This window comes from Diadema setosum, chromosome 16 (genome assembly GCF_964275005.1).
Source record: "Diadema setosum chromosome 16, eeDiaSeto1, whole genome shotgun sequence".
NCBI lineage: Eukaryota > Metazoa > Echinodermata > Echinoidea > Diadematoida > Diadematidae > Diadema > Diadema setosum.
This window is the reverse complement of record NC_092700.1, coordinates 29612981-29628640: the sequence shown is the minus strand read 5'-3', so window position 1 is coordinate 29628640 and position 15660 is coordinate 29612981. Positions and strand designations below refer to the sequence as shown.

The following is a 15660-nucleotide window of genomic DNA, read 5'->3' as shown; positions in this document are numbered from 1 at the left end:
TCTAAAGTGAGAGCAAGGTCAAAGCTAGGGGAGCAAAGAATGGACATGTGAAGGTCAGAAGAACAAGTGAGCACAAGGTCGAAGTGGTGATGAGCATAGAATAGACTTGTGAAGGTCAGAAGAACAAGCAAGATTATAAAAAAGAGAACTCCTCTGAAAGCAAACCAATTGAGATTGGGCTAGTTAAACTTGTAATTTGCAATGGCGACGAGACATCTATTATTCCACGGGAAACGATGTTCCTAGTGTGTGCGCCATGCTTTTGACAAACTGAATTGTTATCCATACATGCATACGAGTGATGGAATGTAAGATGAAAGAGATCTCGTTGTGTCAATTCATGAAGTACTCACAGTATAAGAAATAGAATACATATGCATCTGCTGGTAGGCCTATACATGAATAGCTATTGAGTAAGAAGAGGAGCGAAGAAAATGCGGACACGGCATAATGGTTTTTTTTTTTTTTTTTAATGGTTTTATGTCTTGTCGTTGTTAACGCCAGCAGCTGTCGGCGATTGCTAAAGAGCCGTCTGTGTCTTGAGCTCGGTAATAAAAACCTCACCACTTCAATACCTCTAGTATATACGTCTCTGGTTATTTTCTCCTAAGTTTAATGACCATAACAGCAATGCCTCCAGTCATTAGGACGTAATTTGTAGAGAAGGGATTGATTACTGTACCAAAATAATTATCAATGTAATAGTTATTATATTATACAACACGAGGTCGTCTGTATAAACTATATCCTACTTGTAATATTAGAGAGAGGCATCTTGCGCTGATGCTATAGCAGCTGGTATTATTATCGCTTGCCGTTCTCGCGTGGTGATGGAGTGGAAGACTGTTAGTGCTCGTGTCGAAAAAGGAGCCAACATTGAGGAGGGGTACGACGAAGTTACCTGGACCCAGAAGATGTATGCCGTCACCATGGCGACGCTTCTCTATCTCACAAACTATGCCCAGCAGTAAGTTCTCACTCTCTCTCCGTTGTTGTTTTTTTCTTACTCTTCCTCACTCTATTATCTTTCTCAGTTTCTCTCTCTCTCTCTCTCTCTCTCTCTCTTTCTCAAGGAAGTATACAGTATACATCTTGCAACTTCATAAAAAGTAACCTACTTTATTCAACAAACTTACACACGGTAAGTTTCTTGAATATGTATAGTTATAATTACTTATAACTTTTTTTTGTGTATGTATACAACACTGCTTGGAAGTATCTCAAGTAATAGCTCGAGATAAAGCTTTTTTAAATACTTTTGATATCTTAGTATCCATATTATGCATATGATATACAGGCGCGGTGGAGCACCCCAATTATCTCGCAGAAATCCATCGGCAGCCGAGCCTCATTTGCATAAAGTAAACAACATGTACTCGCGTAGTTGAGAAAAAGTAAACAACTTTTTAAGCTAATAACAATTTAAGGAAACCTATTTTCGGATTAAAATTGAGTTAGTTTGAATTTGAAAACATGTCCGAATATGCACATATAACATATTAAAGGATTTGACAATGATAAAATGTGAAATTTTAGCGAAAACCTGGCGAGCAAAATTACCAAAAATATGCCTTGAAAATCATCCTAAAATTCACGAAGTGTGATTGCGGAACCAAAGCGCCATTCGAACAAAGTACACCGAAATTTATTTATCTGCTTGCATTTTAAATTTCATACCGTAATATTCCCGGCCATGGTTGTGTCGGAAAAAAAACAGAAGGTGATGAAAATGACACGAACGCAAAGCGTACAGGTCGGTCCCATGTATATATAATCGCGTCACTGTAGTGTTGCATGTCACAGCACACACAACGCATTGCTGCATGCAGCGTGCGCGGCAGCAGCTTAGCAGTCACCGCCGTGCGACACTCAGCAAAATTGACTGCGTCACATGCAAACCAACAATGAGCACGACATCCTGAATCTCACGTACCACGCATGCCCAATATTACGGGAAAGGAAATGACGTCATTTTCAATTGTTTCGCTGACTACAATTTTCTATTCCAAACCCTGTAGAAACAAGTTGATTTCTCAAAAATTGCAGGTGGAACCAAGCGAAAACTTTCACCATATATGGATTTAGGCCTGATAAAATTATGTTGCCAATTTCAGACACATTGGAGCCCGGCCATAGTCCAGTCGGAAAAAAACAGAGAGCATGTTTTGCGAGAGGTGATTTTCAAAACGTTTTGATATCTCAAGTTCTAGTGCAGCAAATTTCATAATTTTTTCATCAAAAGGAAGGTTTTTAAAAACTTAGATAGTGTGGGAAGTTTGAGTTTACTAGCGGCACGCATAGCGGCACAAGGAGAAGGTAAAGATTTGACTTTTTCACGCACACAGTTTCGGGCAGCCGTGTATGCCCGTTGGAAATTCAAATAGAACGGGCGATAATGAGATGCAAATTGGGGTGCTCCACCGCGCCTGTATATATGAAGAGTTTGTTTGCAAAAACCGATAAGTCCATTTTTGAAGAATTTGAAGTACGGTCTCTGTCATAAAGTACAAAATAATACCTTTTAAATGATATATTGGTCACTACATATAAAGGTACATTTTTGAAGTTATGGTCAAAAGAAGCACAAATTTTCTTATTATTCTCTTTATTTTTCTTGACCTTTAATCGCAAATATCTCCATTTGGCAAATATGGACTTATCGGTTTTTGCAAACAAACTCTTCATATATATATATATATATATATATATATATATACATCGAGAAATTATACTTTGCATTAATGCAACATTCAAACACGTTATATTGTCATTATGTCAATCATATGATGGGCAACATAGATTGGCTTTAAAACGACAAATAAATCGAAAAATTAATCAAATGATATAACTGCGAGAAGTAAACCACTTTGGACGTGGCGTGAAAATCGACAAACACTGACATTCATATAGAATTTAAAAAAATAAAACATTATTTTACTTTGCTTTTTCCAATTAGCATAATTCGTTCTTTAAATGGATATTGCATTTTGTATGTCAGTGTTTGTCAATATTAATGAATAGTATTCAATAACAGAAGAGAAGGTTTTCACTTTAACTCTGCAACAGGGTGATGACATCTTAATAATGAATTCACGATTTGGGTCTACTGAAATAATTTGTTGGTTTATTTTATTTCAGGTTTGATCTTTCACTCCGTCACGTTTGTCATTGTGTGTTGGATCTGTTAATACTCATGAACTATTCTAGGACGTGTTTATTCTGTCGTGCCTTCTTTAAACTTTTCTGTTGCTTTATTTTGTAATATTCAACATCCTTGGTTTGAATGTGAATAAAGATTATCTTAGAGAGAAAAAACGCTGGCTTTAAGTTCCGGACGATATTTTATAGTCTCATAATTCAATCCCACTCTCACACTGATTTCAAGATGAGTGGATGAATATGTAAGCGCCTACCGCGTTATGTATTCATCCACTCATTTTGAATTTTTAAGTTTATACGGCAGATAATTGTAACTTAATCTTCTGCTCGGAGTGATAAAGGAACTGCCGTTTTGGCAGTATGGTACATTGTTATTAAATGCATTATTATCATCATTACAAAACAACAACAACAACTACTACTACTACTACTACTACTACTACTACTACTACTACTACTACTTATACTCATACTGCTACCTCCACTATTATCATACTGTCATACATTGTCATCATACTCGTATTTATCATAACCATTACAACGACGTTAACTAAATGCTATATGCTATACATCATTATCATATTTACATAACTGATAATTAAATCACCACTACTACTACTACTACTACTACTACTACTACTTATACTACTGTAGTAGTAGTAGTTAATATGAGTAGTAGTAGTTGTTGTAGTAGTAATAGTAGTAGTAGTAGAAGTAGTAGTAGTAGTATCGGTCTCATTGTCGTTATTTTCAGTATAGTATATTCTTATTACTGACGAAAAGGTATCTGCTGGTTGGGACGATATTCGGAATGGCCAACGACCTGGAATTTGGGGCGACAGCTTGTATGGTGACAAACGAAACCGTGGTCCGCTCCTACGCGAGGAGTCTTAACGTCACGTACAGCGAATTCTGCACTCTCCCTGGTCGGTAAGGCTTTAAAAAACATGAATCGAAACATTTTGTCACAACTATAACTGTATCGGGGCTGTAAAACTTTTGTTGCCCCTCCACCTTTGTGTGTGTTTTTATGGGATGAGTGTGTGTGTGTGTGTGTGGGGGGGGGGGCACATGGAATCAGGAAAAAAGGAGGAGGAGTCGGTCAGACATGTAGTTGGTTGGGTCAAGGGTCGAAGAGCAAAAAAATTGTCCTGGTCGTAATCATGCAATGGATTTTCGGATGAGGTCTTGGAGTGGCGGCAGAACAAACGCTTGAGCAATTATTATTTTTCACTTCATGGCCTGTATAGTAGTTTGATAGGGAAAAATGATGATGAAGTTTTTGATTTTTGTTTTCTTTCTGCGCTCTTTCTGAAGTAACCCCAAAACAGAAACAGAAACAGTTGCCAAGCATTTAGATGATGATGAGATCTCAGAGAAAACTATTTAGCAAATTGAAACAAAAATAGATAAATAAATTAATTTTTTTATGTTCCAGAGCAACCGTTTGACAAACTGGTTATACAGCTTTCAGCATTAAAAGACTAGATTAAAGGTGGTACTTGTTTCAGAGACTATAAACAAGATTATAAGTAGGTGCCAAATTTTGTCTACCTATACTGGGTATTGTCAAGTGTGAATTTCGTTTCTAGGTTTGAATAATCTACATATTCTACTCTGGATCACACATATTATGCGTATGTATTGCATGTGTCATTTGTGTATTGCCTTAAACTGGTAGTTTTGTATGTTTAATTTCAGTTCTATACACCAATATACAGAAACGTTCTGATGGGCATCAAAATAGGAAAAAAAAAATAATAAAACTGTGTATGCAGTGATCCCAGGCTTCTGTTAAGTGGCGGTCGAGAGAAATTGCTTCCGCAATAACCGGGTATCTAATGAATATACATGCATGGCTTGAACTAAACTCATACTTTGCAGACAGGGACCATGAATAAGAAAACAAAAGCAGGTAATAATTATATATGGCAACCGTGGCGCCTCAGACTAGTCAAGAACTCCCATTGACAATGAATCTAAAATTTGATGACTTTTAAATGAATGTTTAATACTGTTAATGTCTTTGCATGATTATTATAGAGCAGTAATCTAATTCTCCTAACACTTTGATGTTTGAATGATCAGTCATACGTTACTTTCTGTATGGGAAAAGGACTAATACTCGAAAAACGCAACAAAACAATACAGCTATTGATTTTCCGAATCTTGCATCTGCATTGGATAATGTTAACAAAATATCTTATGTACTTCTGTTTTATTTTCATGTGAGGTGAACAAGTTACGTTATCGTTGTAGATTTAGGCTACACAGTGTCAAGAAATATACTGTTTTTCAGAGTTGTTTCTGTCCCTTGATTATTTGTTTATAGCCATTGTCGTATTTGCAATCGCGCTTGGAAAACAACAATACCTGCAAAACAATCTTTTTCTCAAATCAAATTATATCTAATCAACAGCTGTGACGCCAACAGTACCAGCTTCTCACCTGATGCATGCATCATTGAATACACGGGTATGGGTACTCTATACGATATCCTAGCCGGGCCAGTTTATCTGATCATCGAGGGGGTGTCCGCTGTACCCATCACCGTCCTCCTTCAGGCCGCTGGGGTCCCGCACATCGCCACCATAGCCTCGCTGACCGTTGCTTGGAGTCTGTGCACGCTCGGGACAGCATTCGTTAACTCGTACTGGGCGGTTGCCTTTCTCCGGTTCCTGTTTGGGATTTTGTGAGTGAAAGTAGTTCCTGTAGTTCTATAGATTTCCTCGAGACGGGATTTATATGATATATTCACGAGATGAAGATTTGGAGTGATAATCAATTCCATTCATTCAATTCATATCATATCATGGTATAACTATTATTATTAAAAGAATAAATGAATATAAAATATGAATTGAATCTAAAGACCGGATCATCAAATGCAGAAAATGTATAAAGTTAAAGGGTGTGTACATTTCTGGTCGAGGTGAGGATTTAGCTTTTAACGTTTTGCGAGATATTTAGCAACCACTCTATGAGATGTCAAAGAGCATGCAGTTCTAAGGGGTATCAAAAGTTTATTCGATGAAATTCGGTTTTGAAATGGCTGAGATATCCAAAAACAAGGTGAAACAAAGAGATCCTAATAAAGTTATGGCATGTCGCCTTTTATTATTAGCACTTCTTTGGATATCTCAGCCATTTGAAAAACCAATATTTATCAAACAAACGTTGAATCCTTCTTAAAATTACATGCTCTTTCATATTTCATAAGAGGCTTTTCATTATCTCACTTAGGAATGTTCGAAACATGAATCCCCACCTCAACCAGTACTGTACAGTCCCTTTAAAAACAAACATCATGTACACAACTGCAGGCCCTACTTACATTATACAATACATAAGAGATATAAAAAATATAGACGCAAATTCAGAATTTATACTACACGTCAAAAAAAAAAAGAGACAATAAGATAAAGTAAACTTAATTTGAATTTATCCATAAAATTAAAACCTTTGAAATGAATGAGATAAAAGTAAGAAATGCTTTAATTAAAGCCCTCTGAAATCTAAAGATGAATTACAAGAACTTTTAACCGGAAAAGTCTAAAAATAGAGTAAACAAAAAGAATTAAGAATAATGCACCCAAATAACATAAAGCAGGAAACTTAAGCATTTGTAAAAGCAAGCTACACTAAATGAAATCAAGTAATCACGAGAAAATTCCTAATAGTGTACATTTTTATATATAATAATATATATTGAACATATAGATACTTACGTATTTTGCTTTTGACCTTCTCTCTCTCTCTCTCTCTCTCTTCAGTACTGGTCCCTTCACTACCTTCATAATGGCTTACATGTCTCTCATCGTCAAACCGGTAAGGAACACTGACAAAGAGGACCGTTAAAGAACAGAACAGTGCAAAAATGATAAAAAAAAATGGACAAAAACACACTTTCGGACTATAACACAAGCTTTGGAACAACGAACCCTCGGAACGACGCCACAAATATATTTGGATTAACGAACCCTAATACATTTTTGGATTAAGAAACATAAGCCTAGGCATACAAAGTTTTTTTTTTTTTTTAATCAATCCTTCGGAATAATGAACATTCGGAATAACGAACCCTTTTATTTTTAGGATTAATGAACCTTCGGAATAAACGCACATCACCCCATAGTTGATTAAATTTTCATCTCACAAGCCTAGAAAATGGGGGTATGCTACGTGTTGTTGCGTTGAAACTTGTTGTTTACTGTTTACTGAGTATAGTTATAGATGAAACCAATTATGTCCATGCCACTCAAGAATTTTGGTACATTCTCCTCTCCGGCAGATTCCTTGCCACCTGCTGGTATACATGCTAATCTATGAGTCCTGAATGCATTGTGTGCATACCATTACACCCACGCATGTATACACAATCCCAAATAATAAGAGTATGAGCTAAATATCATACGAATTATGCCATGTATGTGTTGCTCCAACATATAATGTTGACACAAATTGGTGCTAAAATACTTGAATGCTAATAAAAACATTTTATGCAGTTACGGCCAGACTTTTTAAAACCTTTTCTGATGTTGTTGTTGTTGTTGTTGTTGTTGTTGTTGTTGTTGTCTTTTTCCAGTGCAGTTATGCTTCTTTTGCTCGTCCATCTTCTCTATATTTTCAGGAAGTACTCGCCTTGGCGTTCGGTGCCGTGTCGTTTGGCCGCGTCGTCGGAAACGGCGTCGGGTATCTCTTCGTCGCCGCCAGCAACGTGTTGGGATGGCGATTGTGTTACGTCATTGCGGGCACAGTCGGTATCATCCTCGGACTGGCAGCCCTGTTGATGGCCGAGCCTCCCCGGGACAAACAGCGGACGTTAAGCACTGGTTCGAATTCCTCGTTGGTAGGTCTCACGCTTTAGCAATTAGGATGTAGGCCTACTTCTTTAGTTGTGATAGATTTTTTCCTTTTTTTTTTCTTTTGTACATACCCACTACAATGTTTAGGCATCCATGCATTTGAAGCAAACAGATTCTAAACCCATGATAATGTTAGCTTTGATTAATAGGTTAATATAACAAAATAGAAAAAGAAACCGAGCAAATATTAAAGGAAATTTGAAGGCTCACATGTTTGAACTAAACAGTGGTATTTGCGGCAATCACATAATTATGCAAATTGAGTGCGGCGATAATATTACGACAACACGAAGTTTCCCTTTCTCACCTGCATATAAATCCTCAAGAAATCTTATGAAATCCCATAAAGTTAAAAACAAGCATTCTTGAATATGCATCACCTGAGGGCATTACCACTAAAATCCGGAGGCTCGAACCCGAGACTTCGTGCAACATTGGAAGCCTTTGGTGTCATTATTCACCGACTCTAGAGGCACAACAGCTCCGTTAAGAACTTTAGTCGAGTCAAGTGCGACCATATGTCCTCAAACACATCATTACTGAGTAATAAATGCTCGATACAGTGCACTCCGGTTATAACGAATACTGTTATAACGAAATTCTCGTTACAACGAACGAAGTTAGAATTCAGATCCAAAAATTATTATCTATACACTTTTATACACTATATTGTTCCGTTATAACAACATTTCGATATAACGAAAGAACATCGCCAGTCCAGAAGACTTCGTTATAACGGGAGTACATTTTATTTGAATGGGATTTACTCACTTCACTATGCATCATAAGTGTATGTTTGTGTATATTTCGTTGGTCATTTCAGACGTCATACTTCAAGATTTTTATGGAGCAGCAGCGCGCTTGCGTTAGTGAGATCACGTGGTCCGTGCTGATCCCCGTGCTCCTGGGGAGCATGTGTCGTTGTTCCTACGGGTTCATCATGTCGTACAACGTCACCAATTACATCCTCACGTATTTCAATGGCTACAACGTGAACAACCTGTTTTACGCCGCTTTGGTGGCCGGATCCTTGGGCTGCATTCTCGGCGGGATTCTGAGTGACTGTCTGCGGAAGAACCATGGCCATCGCTCAACACTGTCGCTTTTAGCTGGTCTATCGGTAAGGCGTCAAGTCCCCATAATTTTCTCACGTCCTCTTGTTTTACGTGGGTGCATGAACATGTCCGACGTGTGATCTGTTTGTGAATATGCCCTTGGTCCACAAAAGTCCTCCTTTAATACATATTTGTGTCGTGATACTCTATAAGCTCGACGTCGTATCATGGAGCTACTAAACAGTTGGCTCCGTGGTCGTATAGTGGAAATCCCATAGCACTACATTCAACCAAGGTGGTACGTACAATGTACCTCCTTGCTCCTTGATTCAACCAACTATATTTAAAGCTACTTTAGCGGCCATCTTACGTCAAGATACCCTGTACATGAAGACCACCAGAATATGTTTCTCTTCACAGATGATTCGACACGTCAATGAACCTTTCTATAAAGGTCACCTCTCAACAAATAAATTGTGTTTTTGCTGTTTCCCATGGGCGTTGTTGTTTTCTTAGTGCTGTTGTTGCTGTTTTCCTTTTCCTTTTCTTCTTTTTTTTAATGGTCCTGTATTTACGAGTCTCATTGTACAATAAGCCCTATTTATAAAGAAAGGAAGAAGGGCGAAAGGAGATGTAGGAAATGCATCAAATTCGGCAAAAAAAAAATGCTGGAGTATGACGTGATGTTGGTTGGGTTCATGTTAAAATTTTGAATGATTTCATCGCTCAGTGCGTCGAATTCGTTCTCTCATTGATTTTGTACAGCCAGTCTTCTGATTTGTTTTACTATTCTTTAAGCAATTTCAAGACAAAAAAAAAAAAAGAATTCCACAATTCACGGAGGGGTTGGACATGTCCATTAAAAAAAGAATACTATGTAATAGATTGGTACTACTGACATTAATTTAGAGAGTGTAAGGATGTTGGTCCTAGCCCGTTGAAAACATGTGTCGTTCCAACATTAAGCGCTCACTGACCTCCTGCTGACTGATACACGAGAACGTGAATGATTGCTCATCGTGTGTCTGCAATATTTTTTTAAGACCTCAAGTCATCTTGAAAATTAGCGAAGATTGGTATCTATTAATGAAATTGTTCGAATAATTGTTGTTTTTTTTTCTATTCATGTCCAGATCGCTGCCGCTGTCATTGGCCCGTTTGCCTTTGTCGTCGACTCCTCCGTCTTCATCGTCATCCACGGTATCATCATTGTTTTCAGCGACTGGTCGGTTGTGCTCGTCCTCGCCGTGACCTCTGATCTCGCTCCAGCGAACTGCAAAACGCTTATCTTCGCCTTGCTCTACCTCTTCCTATATTCGTTCGGGGGTTCGTTCTCGCTGCTCGTCACACCTGCGACCGCGGTGCTGGGTCTTCGCCACGCCTTGATTTTGCTGTGCGCGGTGATCCTCACCGGAACCGCTGTGGCCAACACAACCGCGCTCGCTTTGGACTGTATATTGAGGAAACACCCGGCGAGGGTCCTTAACAAGTGGAAGAACGGAATGGGAGCTTCCAGTGGTAGCGAAGAAATACCGCTGATCGCTCCTGGCCGCACGAGCATGGTTCTGAACGGCGGAACTCTCAACAATGATTTGAATAATATGCATAACGGGATGTAGCTTAATTTTGCAAGACCAGCGTACATGTTAATAGAATAGAATAGAAAATAAGGCGCTCGATCCAACGTGTGATCACATGGTAATGATGAGTAATGTGTAGATATTCAGATATTTCATAAAAATATTTCCGAAATAAATACTACACTAATTAATATGAGAAACTGAACTGTTTTGAGTGCTTGATGAGAAAAGTGGAACACGCATGTATAATGCCCAAAAAATATGGAAATGTCGTTCTGTAGCAATGTTACCGATAGTCATAACGGTAACAATGAAACAAAAGGAAGAAGAATAAGAAGAAGAAAAAGAAAGTCAGAACGAAAGAGAGAAGGAAAAAGGAGAAGAAATTGAAGAAAAGGAGAGAGCAAAATAAAAACGCATTCATATACGGCGCAGACATCTGCCGATGAGAACACTGAGGGTACAATTAAGTACAACTGTTGAAAATGTTTGTTCGGATTTTTTTTTTTTTTTTTTTTTTTTTTGGGGGGGGGGGGATGGGGATAGGGCATATACCAGCAGCTAATGTTTATTAGATGAGAATCGGCCAGGATTTACCAATAACTGTAAATAAATAACAATGCTTTGTTTAGTTATAATTATCCGCCATGCATAGGGTATGGCCAACAATCGTAATTCAACGCCTTTCCGAAACAAGGTGTTGAATTTTTGGTAACATACCCAGTGATTCTTTGAAGACGTCGATGTCGTACAGTCAGTGACCCTTGTTGAATATTGATGTTTTGGACATTGTTTTTCCAAATAAAAAAGGCATTGAAACAAATTGTGTGGTACTTATATTGTCTTCATTCAAAAAATCATGGGCGTACACTTGCTGTCGGGCGGAAGCTCCGTGGTCTAGTGGAGATGACGCCTGTCCGGAGATTAGGAGGTCGTAGGTTCGAATCCTGGTCGAGTACGTAAGCCCATGATTTTTTTATCATGGCTACTACTAAAACACTGATCAATTCGGTGCTTCTTTACGTCGATGTAGGGCAATTTGTCAATCAATTGAAAAAAAAAAGATTTTGCTGTTTTGTTGTTTAAGTGTCTTGAAATCAAAATGAATGAATGAATGAATGAATGAATGAATGAATGAATGAATGAATGAATGTACCAATGAAGGAACGAAATGCATTCTCCAGCTGTACTTTCAACCTCTCCACAGAGGTGACCCGCGCTCCATCATCCAGTATCAAGACCTGGACGCTCGTAAGTTCGTATCCTGGTCGATGGTCTTGACCAAGAATGTTTTTAACTTCGTACGAAACCCTCTCTTCTGAAGGCGGCCTGACGAACGTTGTACGAACATCGCAAGAACTACGCAAGATTTTGTATACGGTCGAGAGAAAATTCTAGAAGCCTTAAATTCTTATGACAATTGTATTAAAGAACACAGTTTTTCATAGGGGGCTCTTACGTCTTTTGTAAGAATGCCTTACGAACAGAGATTCGTACGGCGTTCTTACAAACAACTCTTCGAGTTTGTATGGCGTTCGTAAATCACTCGTAAGGCGTAGGTAACTGTTGTGCAACTGTTGAGTTTTAGGGGGTATAAAGCCAAACGCGCGAAGTTCAAATCCTCACTCTGTTCTAGGTGTTCGACCAGAAAGTATCTGTCTCTTCTGAGCTAAAGCAACCGCTAAAACCACTCGATCTTCTTCTTCCTCCTCATCCTCTAATTGCAGATGCAGCTGCAGTTGCAGTCTCCTTGGCACTACTGCCATCTTGGAGTATAAAACTTTCAACTGTTACAGAATTTTTTAAGAACCCGACAAAATATACAATAAAAAAAAATTGTAAAATCTTCTTACGAATAGCTTGAGAGTGCCGTGAGTTGCACATACGACCATCTTGCGTCAAAAAGAAATCGTAAGATGGCCATAATGCTGACGAAAGAATAACTGAAGGCATTCTTACGAAAAAAAAAAAAGGTTCGAATTCTAGGGCCATTGCATTTCGTTTCTCCAAAAGGTCTTAAGTTGTTCTTGCGAATCGAAAACAGCGTTCGTACGAAATTCGTAAGAAGGCCGTAAGAATCTGTGCCCCTTCTACGAATCTATACGAACTCCAGAATTCGTACGAACAGTGAAATTCGTACGAACGCATCGTTCGTACGATCCTTTGTGACCGTGGCTTCATCCTGGCGGAGAAGGGAAAGGGGGGGGGGGGGGGCTTTCTGGAGTCCCTCCCTTACATTACCCCCCCCCCCCCACACACACACACACACACACACACACGCACACACACACATACACACAAACACAGGCATACACACTTTTTGTAAACTGAAAATGTTAAGTTTTGTGTCTAATAAGCAGATATATATATTTATATACATGTACATAAATTTATATGATCGGAAAGAAAGGGGAAAGAAGGAGGAAGGGGACGGAAAAAGAGCGTTATGATAATAGCAGCCCCAGACAGAGCACTGCATGACGTCGCTGGGGTGACAAAACCTCGTATCTCAAAAATGTCAAATGTTCAGGAGAGCAAAAAAACAAAAAACAAAAAAAAACAAAAAAAAAACATGCCGGCCAAAGCACTATAGTGAATGGGATAGCCCTTCCTTTGACATGTCATGGTGACTTCATTTTTTAAGAAAGACAGTTGGGATTTGGACAGGACATCACTTGACCCATTATTTGACCATTAAGCTAAAAAAAAAATGGCGTTTTTGAGATACGAGGTCTTGTAACCCCAGCGACGATGAGTAATTTTTATATTATGCCTATTGCAATATTAGTTACATTCAGACGACAAGCCTTAACCTCGAGGTAAGGAAACCTCGAGGTTAAGCTCGTAGTTAGGGACCGTGTAGACGCACTCGTAGTTAGCTAACCTCCAGGTTATCTCAGGGTTAGCGCTCTAACCACGAGCCGCGGGGGTCCCCACTCGTAGTTAAGCACCGTGTGGACACAAAAATCAACGAACTCAAAGGGGCAGGAGTTTAACCTCGATGTTAGGCTTCGTCGTGTGGACGCACGTCGAAGTTAGGGGGCAAGAGCTTAACCTAGAAGTTTCCTAATCTCGAGGTTAGGACTTGTCGCATTAGAACATTTTACCAAGTCCCGACTCTATAGCAGATTCTTTGCCAAACAGTCATGCATAGCGCCGTATTATTTTGTCCCAATACCATGCCATGCGGATGTCGGAGCCTTCTGTTCTTCGGAGGATCGCATACGGTGATTTACGACCTTACATCGACACGCAGGTTTCAGGGAATTGTGCAATGTAAATACGTAATATTGACTTGTGTCGATTAAAATACCTTGATCATTACTAATAATTGTCAAAAGAACATATGGATATTAATATATGTCATAAATTTCATGAAATACGTTTTCTTCTTATTCTCTTCAGGTTAATTGCATAAACGCCCACACAAACACATACACCCAGACATTGTGAATACCATGCATTTTTGTTCGGATTTTAAAATTATTCAAAGTATCATATTCACTGTGTTCTGGATTTTAAAAAAAATTGTCAGACATGTAATATTGCACCTTTTTTTAGTTAGGGTTGTGTCTGTTACTCTATCATGTCTATTGCAACTACTGCAGCATTCATGGTTACAGTCTGCGACTGAGCGCTGATTTTCAATGTATTTAATACAGTAATGAGAGTATAGGGATGTGCCCATTTTTTCTGTGGGATATTGTCGGTGATTTTGTCGAATGCAACGGCGCGGATGCGATATTCTTAAGTAATTCAACGCAGATATAATCTTTATCTAAAATAAAATAGAGGTTTGTTCCACCCATATGCCATATGGTTATACCTCACTTATTTCATTGGATAAGTTCAATTAAAGTTAAGCAATTATGTGCTGACATGGTATATCAATATGTACAATTGTATATGAGCATTAAGGAAATGATAATGCTGCGGTATATTGGAAGATCCGGCATTCAGTTTGCCAGCATATGGGTTGTGGTCGTTGTTTTCGCTTGTGTTTTACTGATCATAACAGTTTATTTAGTTGTGTACCTATCCTGGTAAGGCATGTCTGATCCAGTAGGAAATCATAGATTAGTTTAGTTTAGTTTTCATGGTTTTTATTGGCTGATAATATGCTTATATACTGTGTGCATCATAATGGAGGAGACTCCATTTCCGACTTTTCTTTGTTATGATTCAGTAACAGTTTGTCCATGCATTTCTTCATCTAAAGTATGTTTTGTCTCATTGTAAACAAATGACGTACATTTAAATCTTATTTGAGTATGCAAAAGTTATATTGTACTTTACTTTGTTTATATGTAATTATCATATTGTATACTTTCGTCTGAAATGAAATAAAAATGAAATGAAATGAATAATGTACAAGAAAGGTAGTCATGAGACTGATTTGCATGATTGTATATAATTGAGAGTTGGTTGTTCTATTTTGCCACGAATATGTTCATAATATTTCTTTTTCAATTTGTTTCCAATAGTGTAATAATAATTTAGGTATGGAATGTATTATGTATCAAATAATTTGAATTGAATTGAATTGAATTGAATAGAATTGAAATGTATGAAACAGATCTTTGCAAATCCACATATCTAAACACGTGTGGATAAAATCTTTGCCTGCATATTACTCTAGCCCACACATTTAATTGTTTTCATATGCTCATAAGATGAAAATTACAGCTTTAGATCAGTAAATTTGTAAGCACCAATCAATGAGATTCTTTATCCAAGGTGTGATAGACTGCTAATTAATACATTGTATTTTTATATTCAGAGTTATATTTGATGTATTCTTAGCTCTGTAAGATACACATCAATGTTTTAGGGGTTGAGTGTATATCTGACGTAAAACCTATGCATCTGCTGGTACATGTATAGAGAGGAGAGAAGAAAAAGGCGGTCACGCTATTATGTTATTTATGGTTTTATGTGTTGTCGTTGCTGTTAACGCCGGCAGCTATCGGTGATGCTAAACAGTCGACCTGAATTCGGTAA

The 15660-nt window shown here is 38.1% G+C and overlaps 1 protein-coding gene across 1 annotated transcript; it reads left to right on the top strand.

Moving 5' to 3' along the window:
• Positions 1-830: 830 nt before the first annotated feature.
• Positions 831-10698, top strand: LOC140239802 (uncharacterized). Its single transcript, XM_072319621.1, has 7 exons — positions 831-967; positions 3943-4089; positions 5579-5851; positions 6933-6987; positions 7790-8008; positions 8848-9144; positions 10213-10698. Exons 1-7 carry the CDS (start codon positions 831-833, stop codon positions 10696-10698), a joined length of 1614 nt encoding a protein of 537 aa, XP_072175722.1.
• The last annotated feature ends 4962 nt before the right edge of the window (positions 10699-15660 follow it).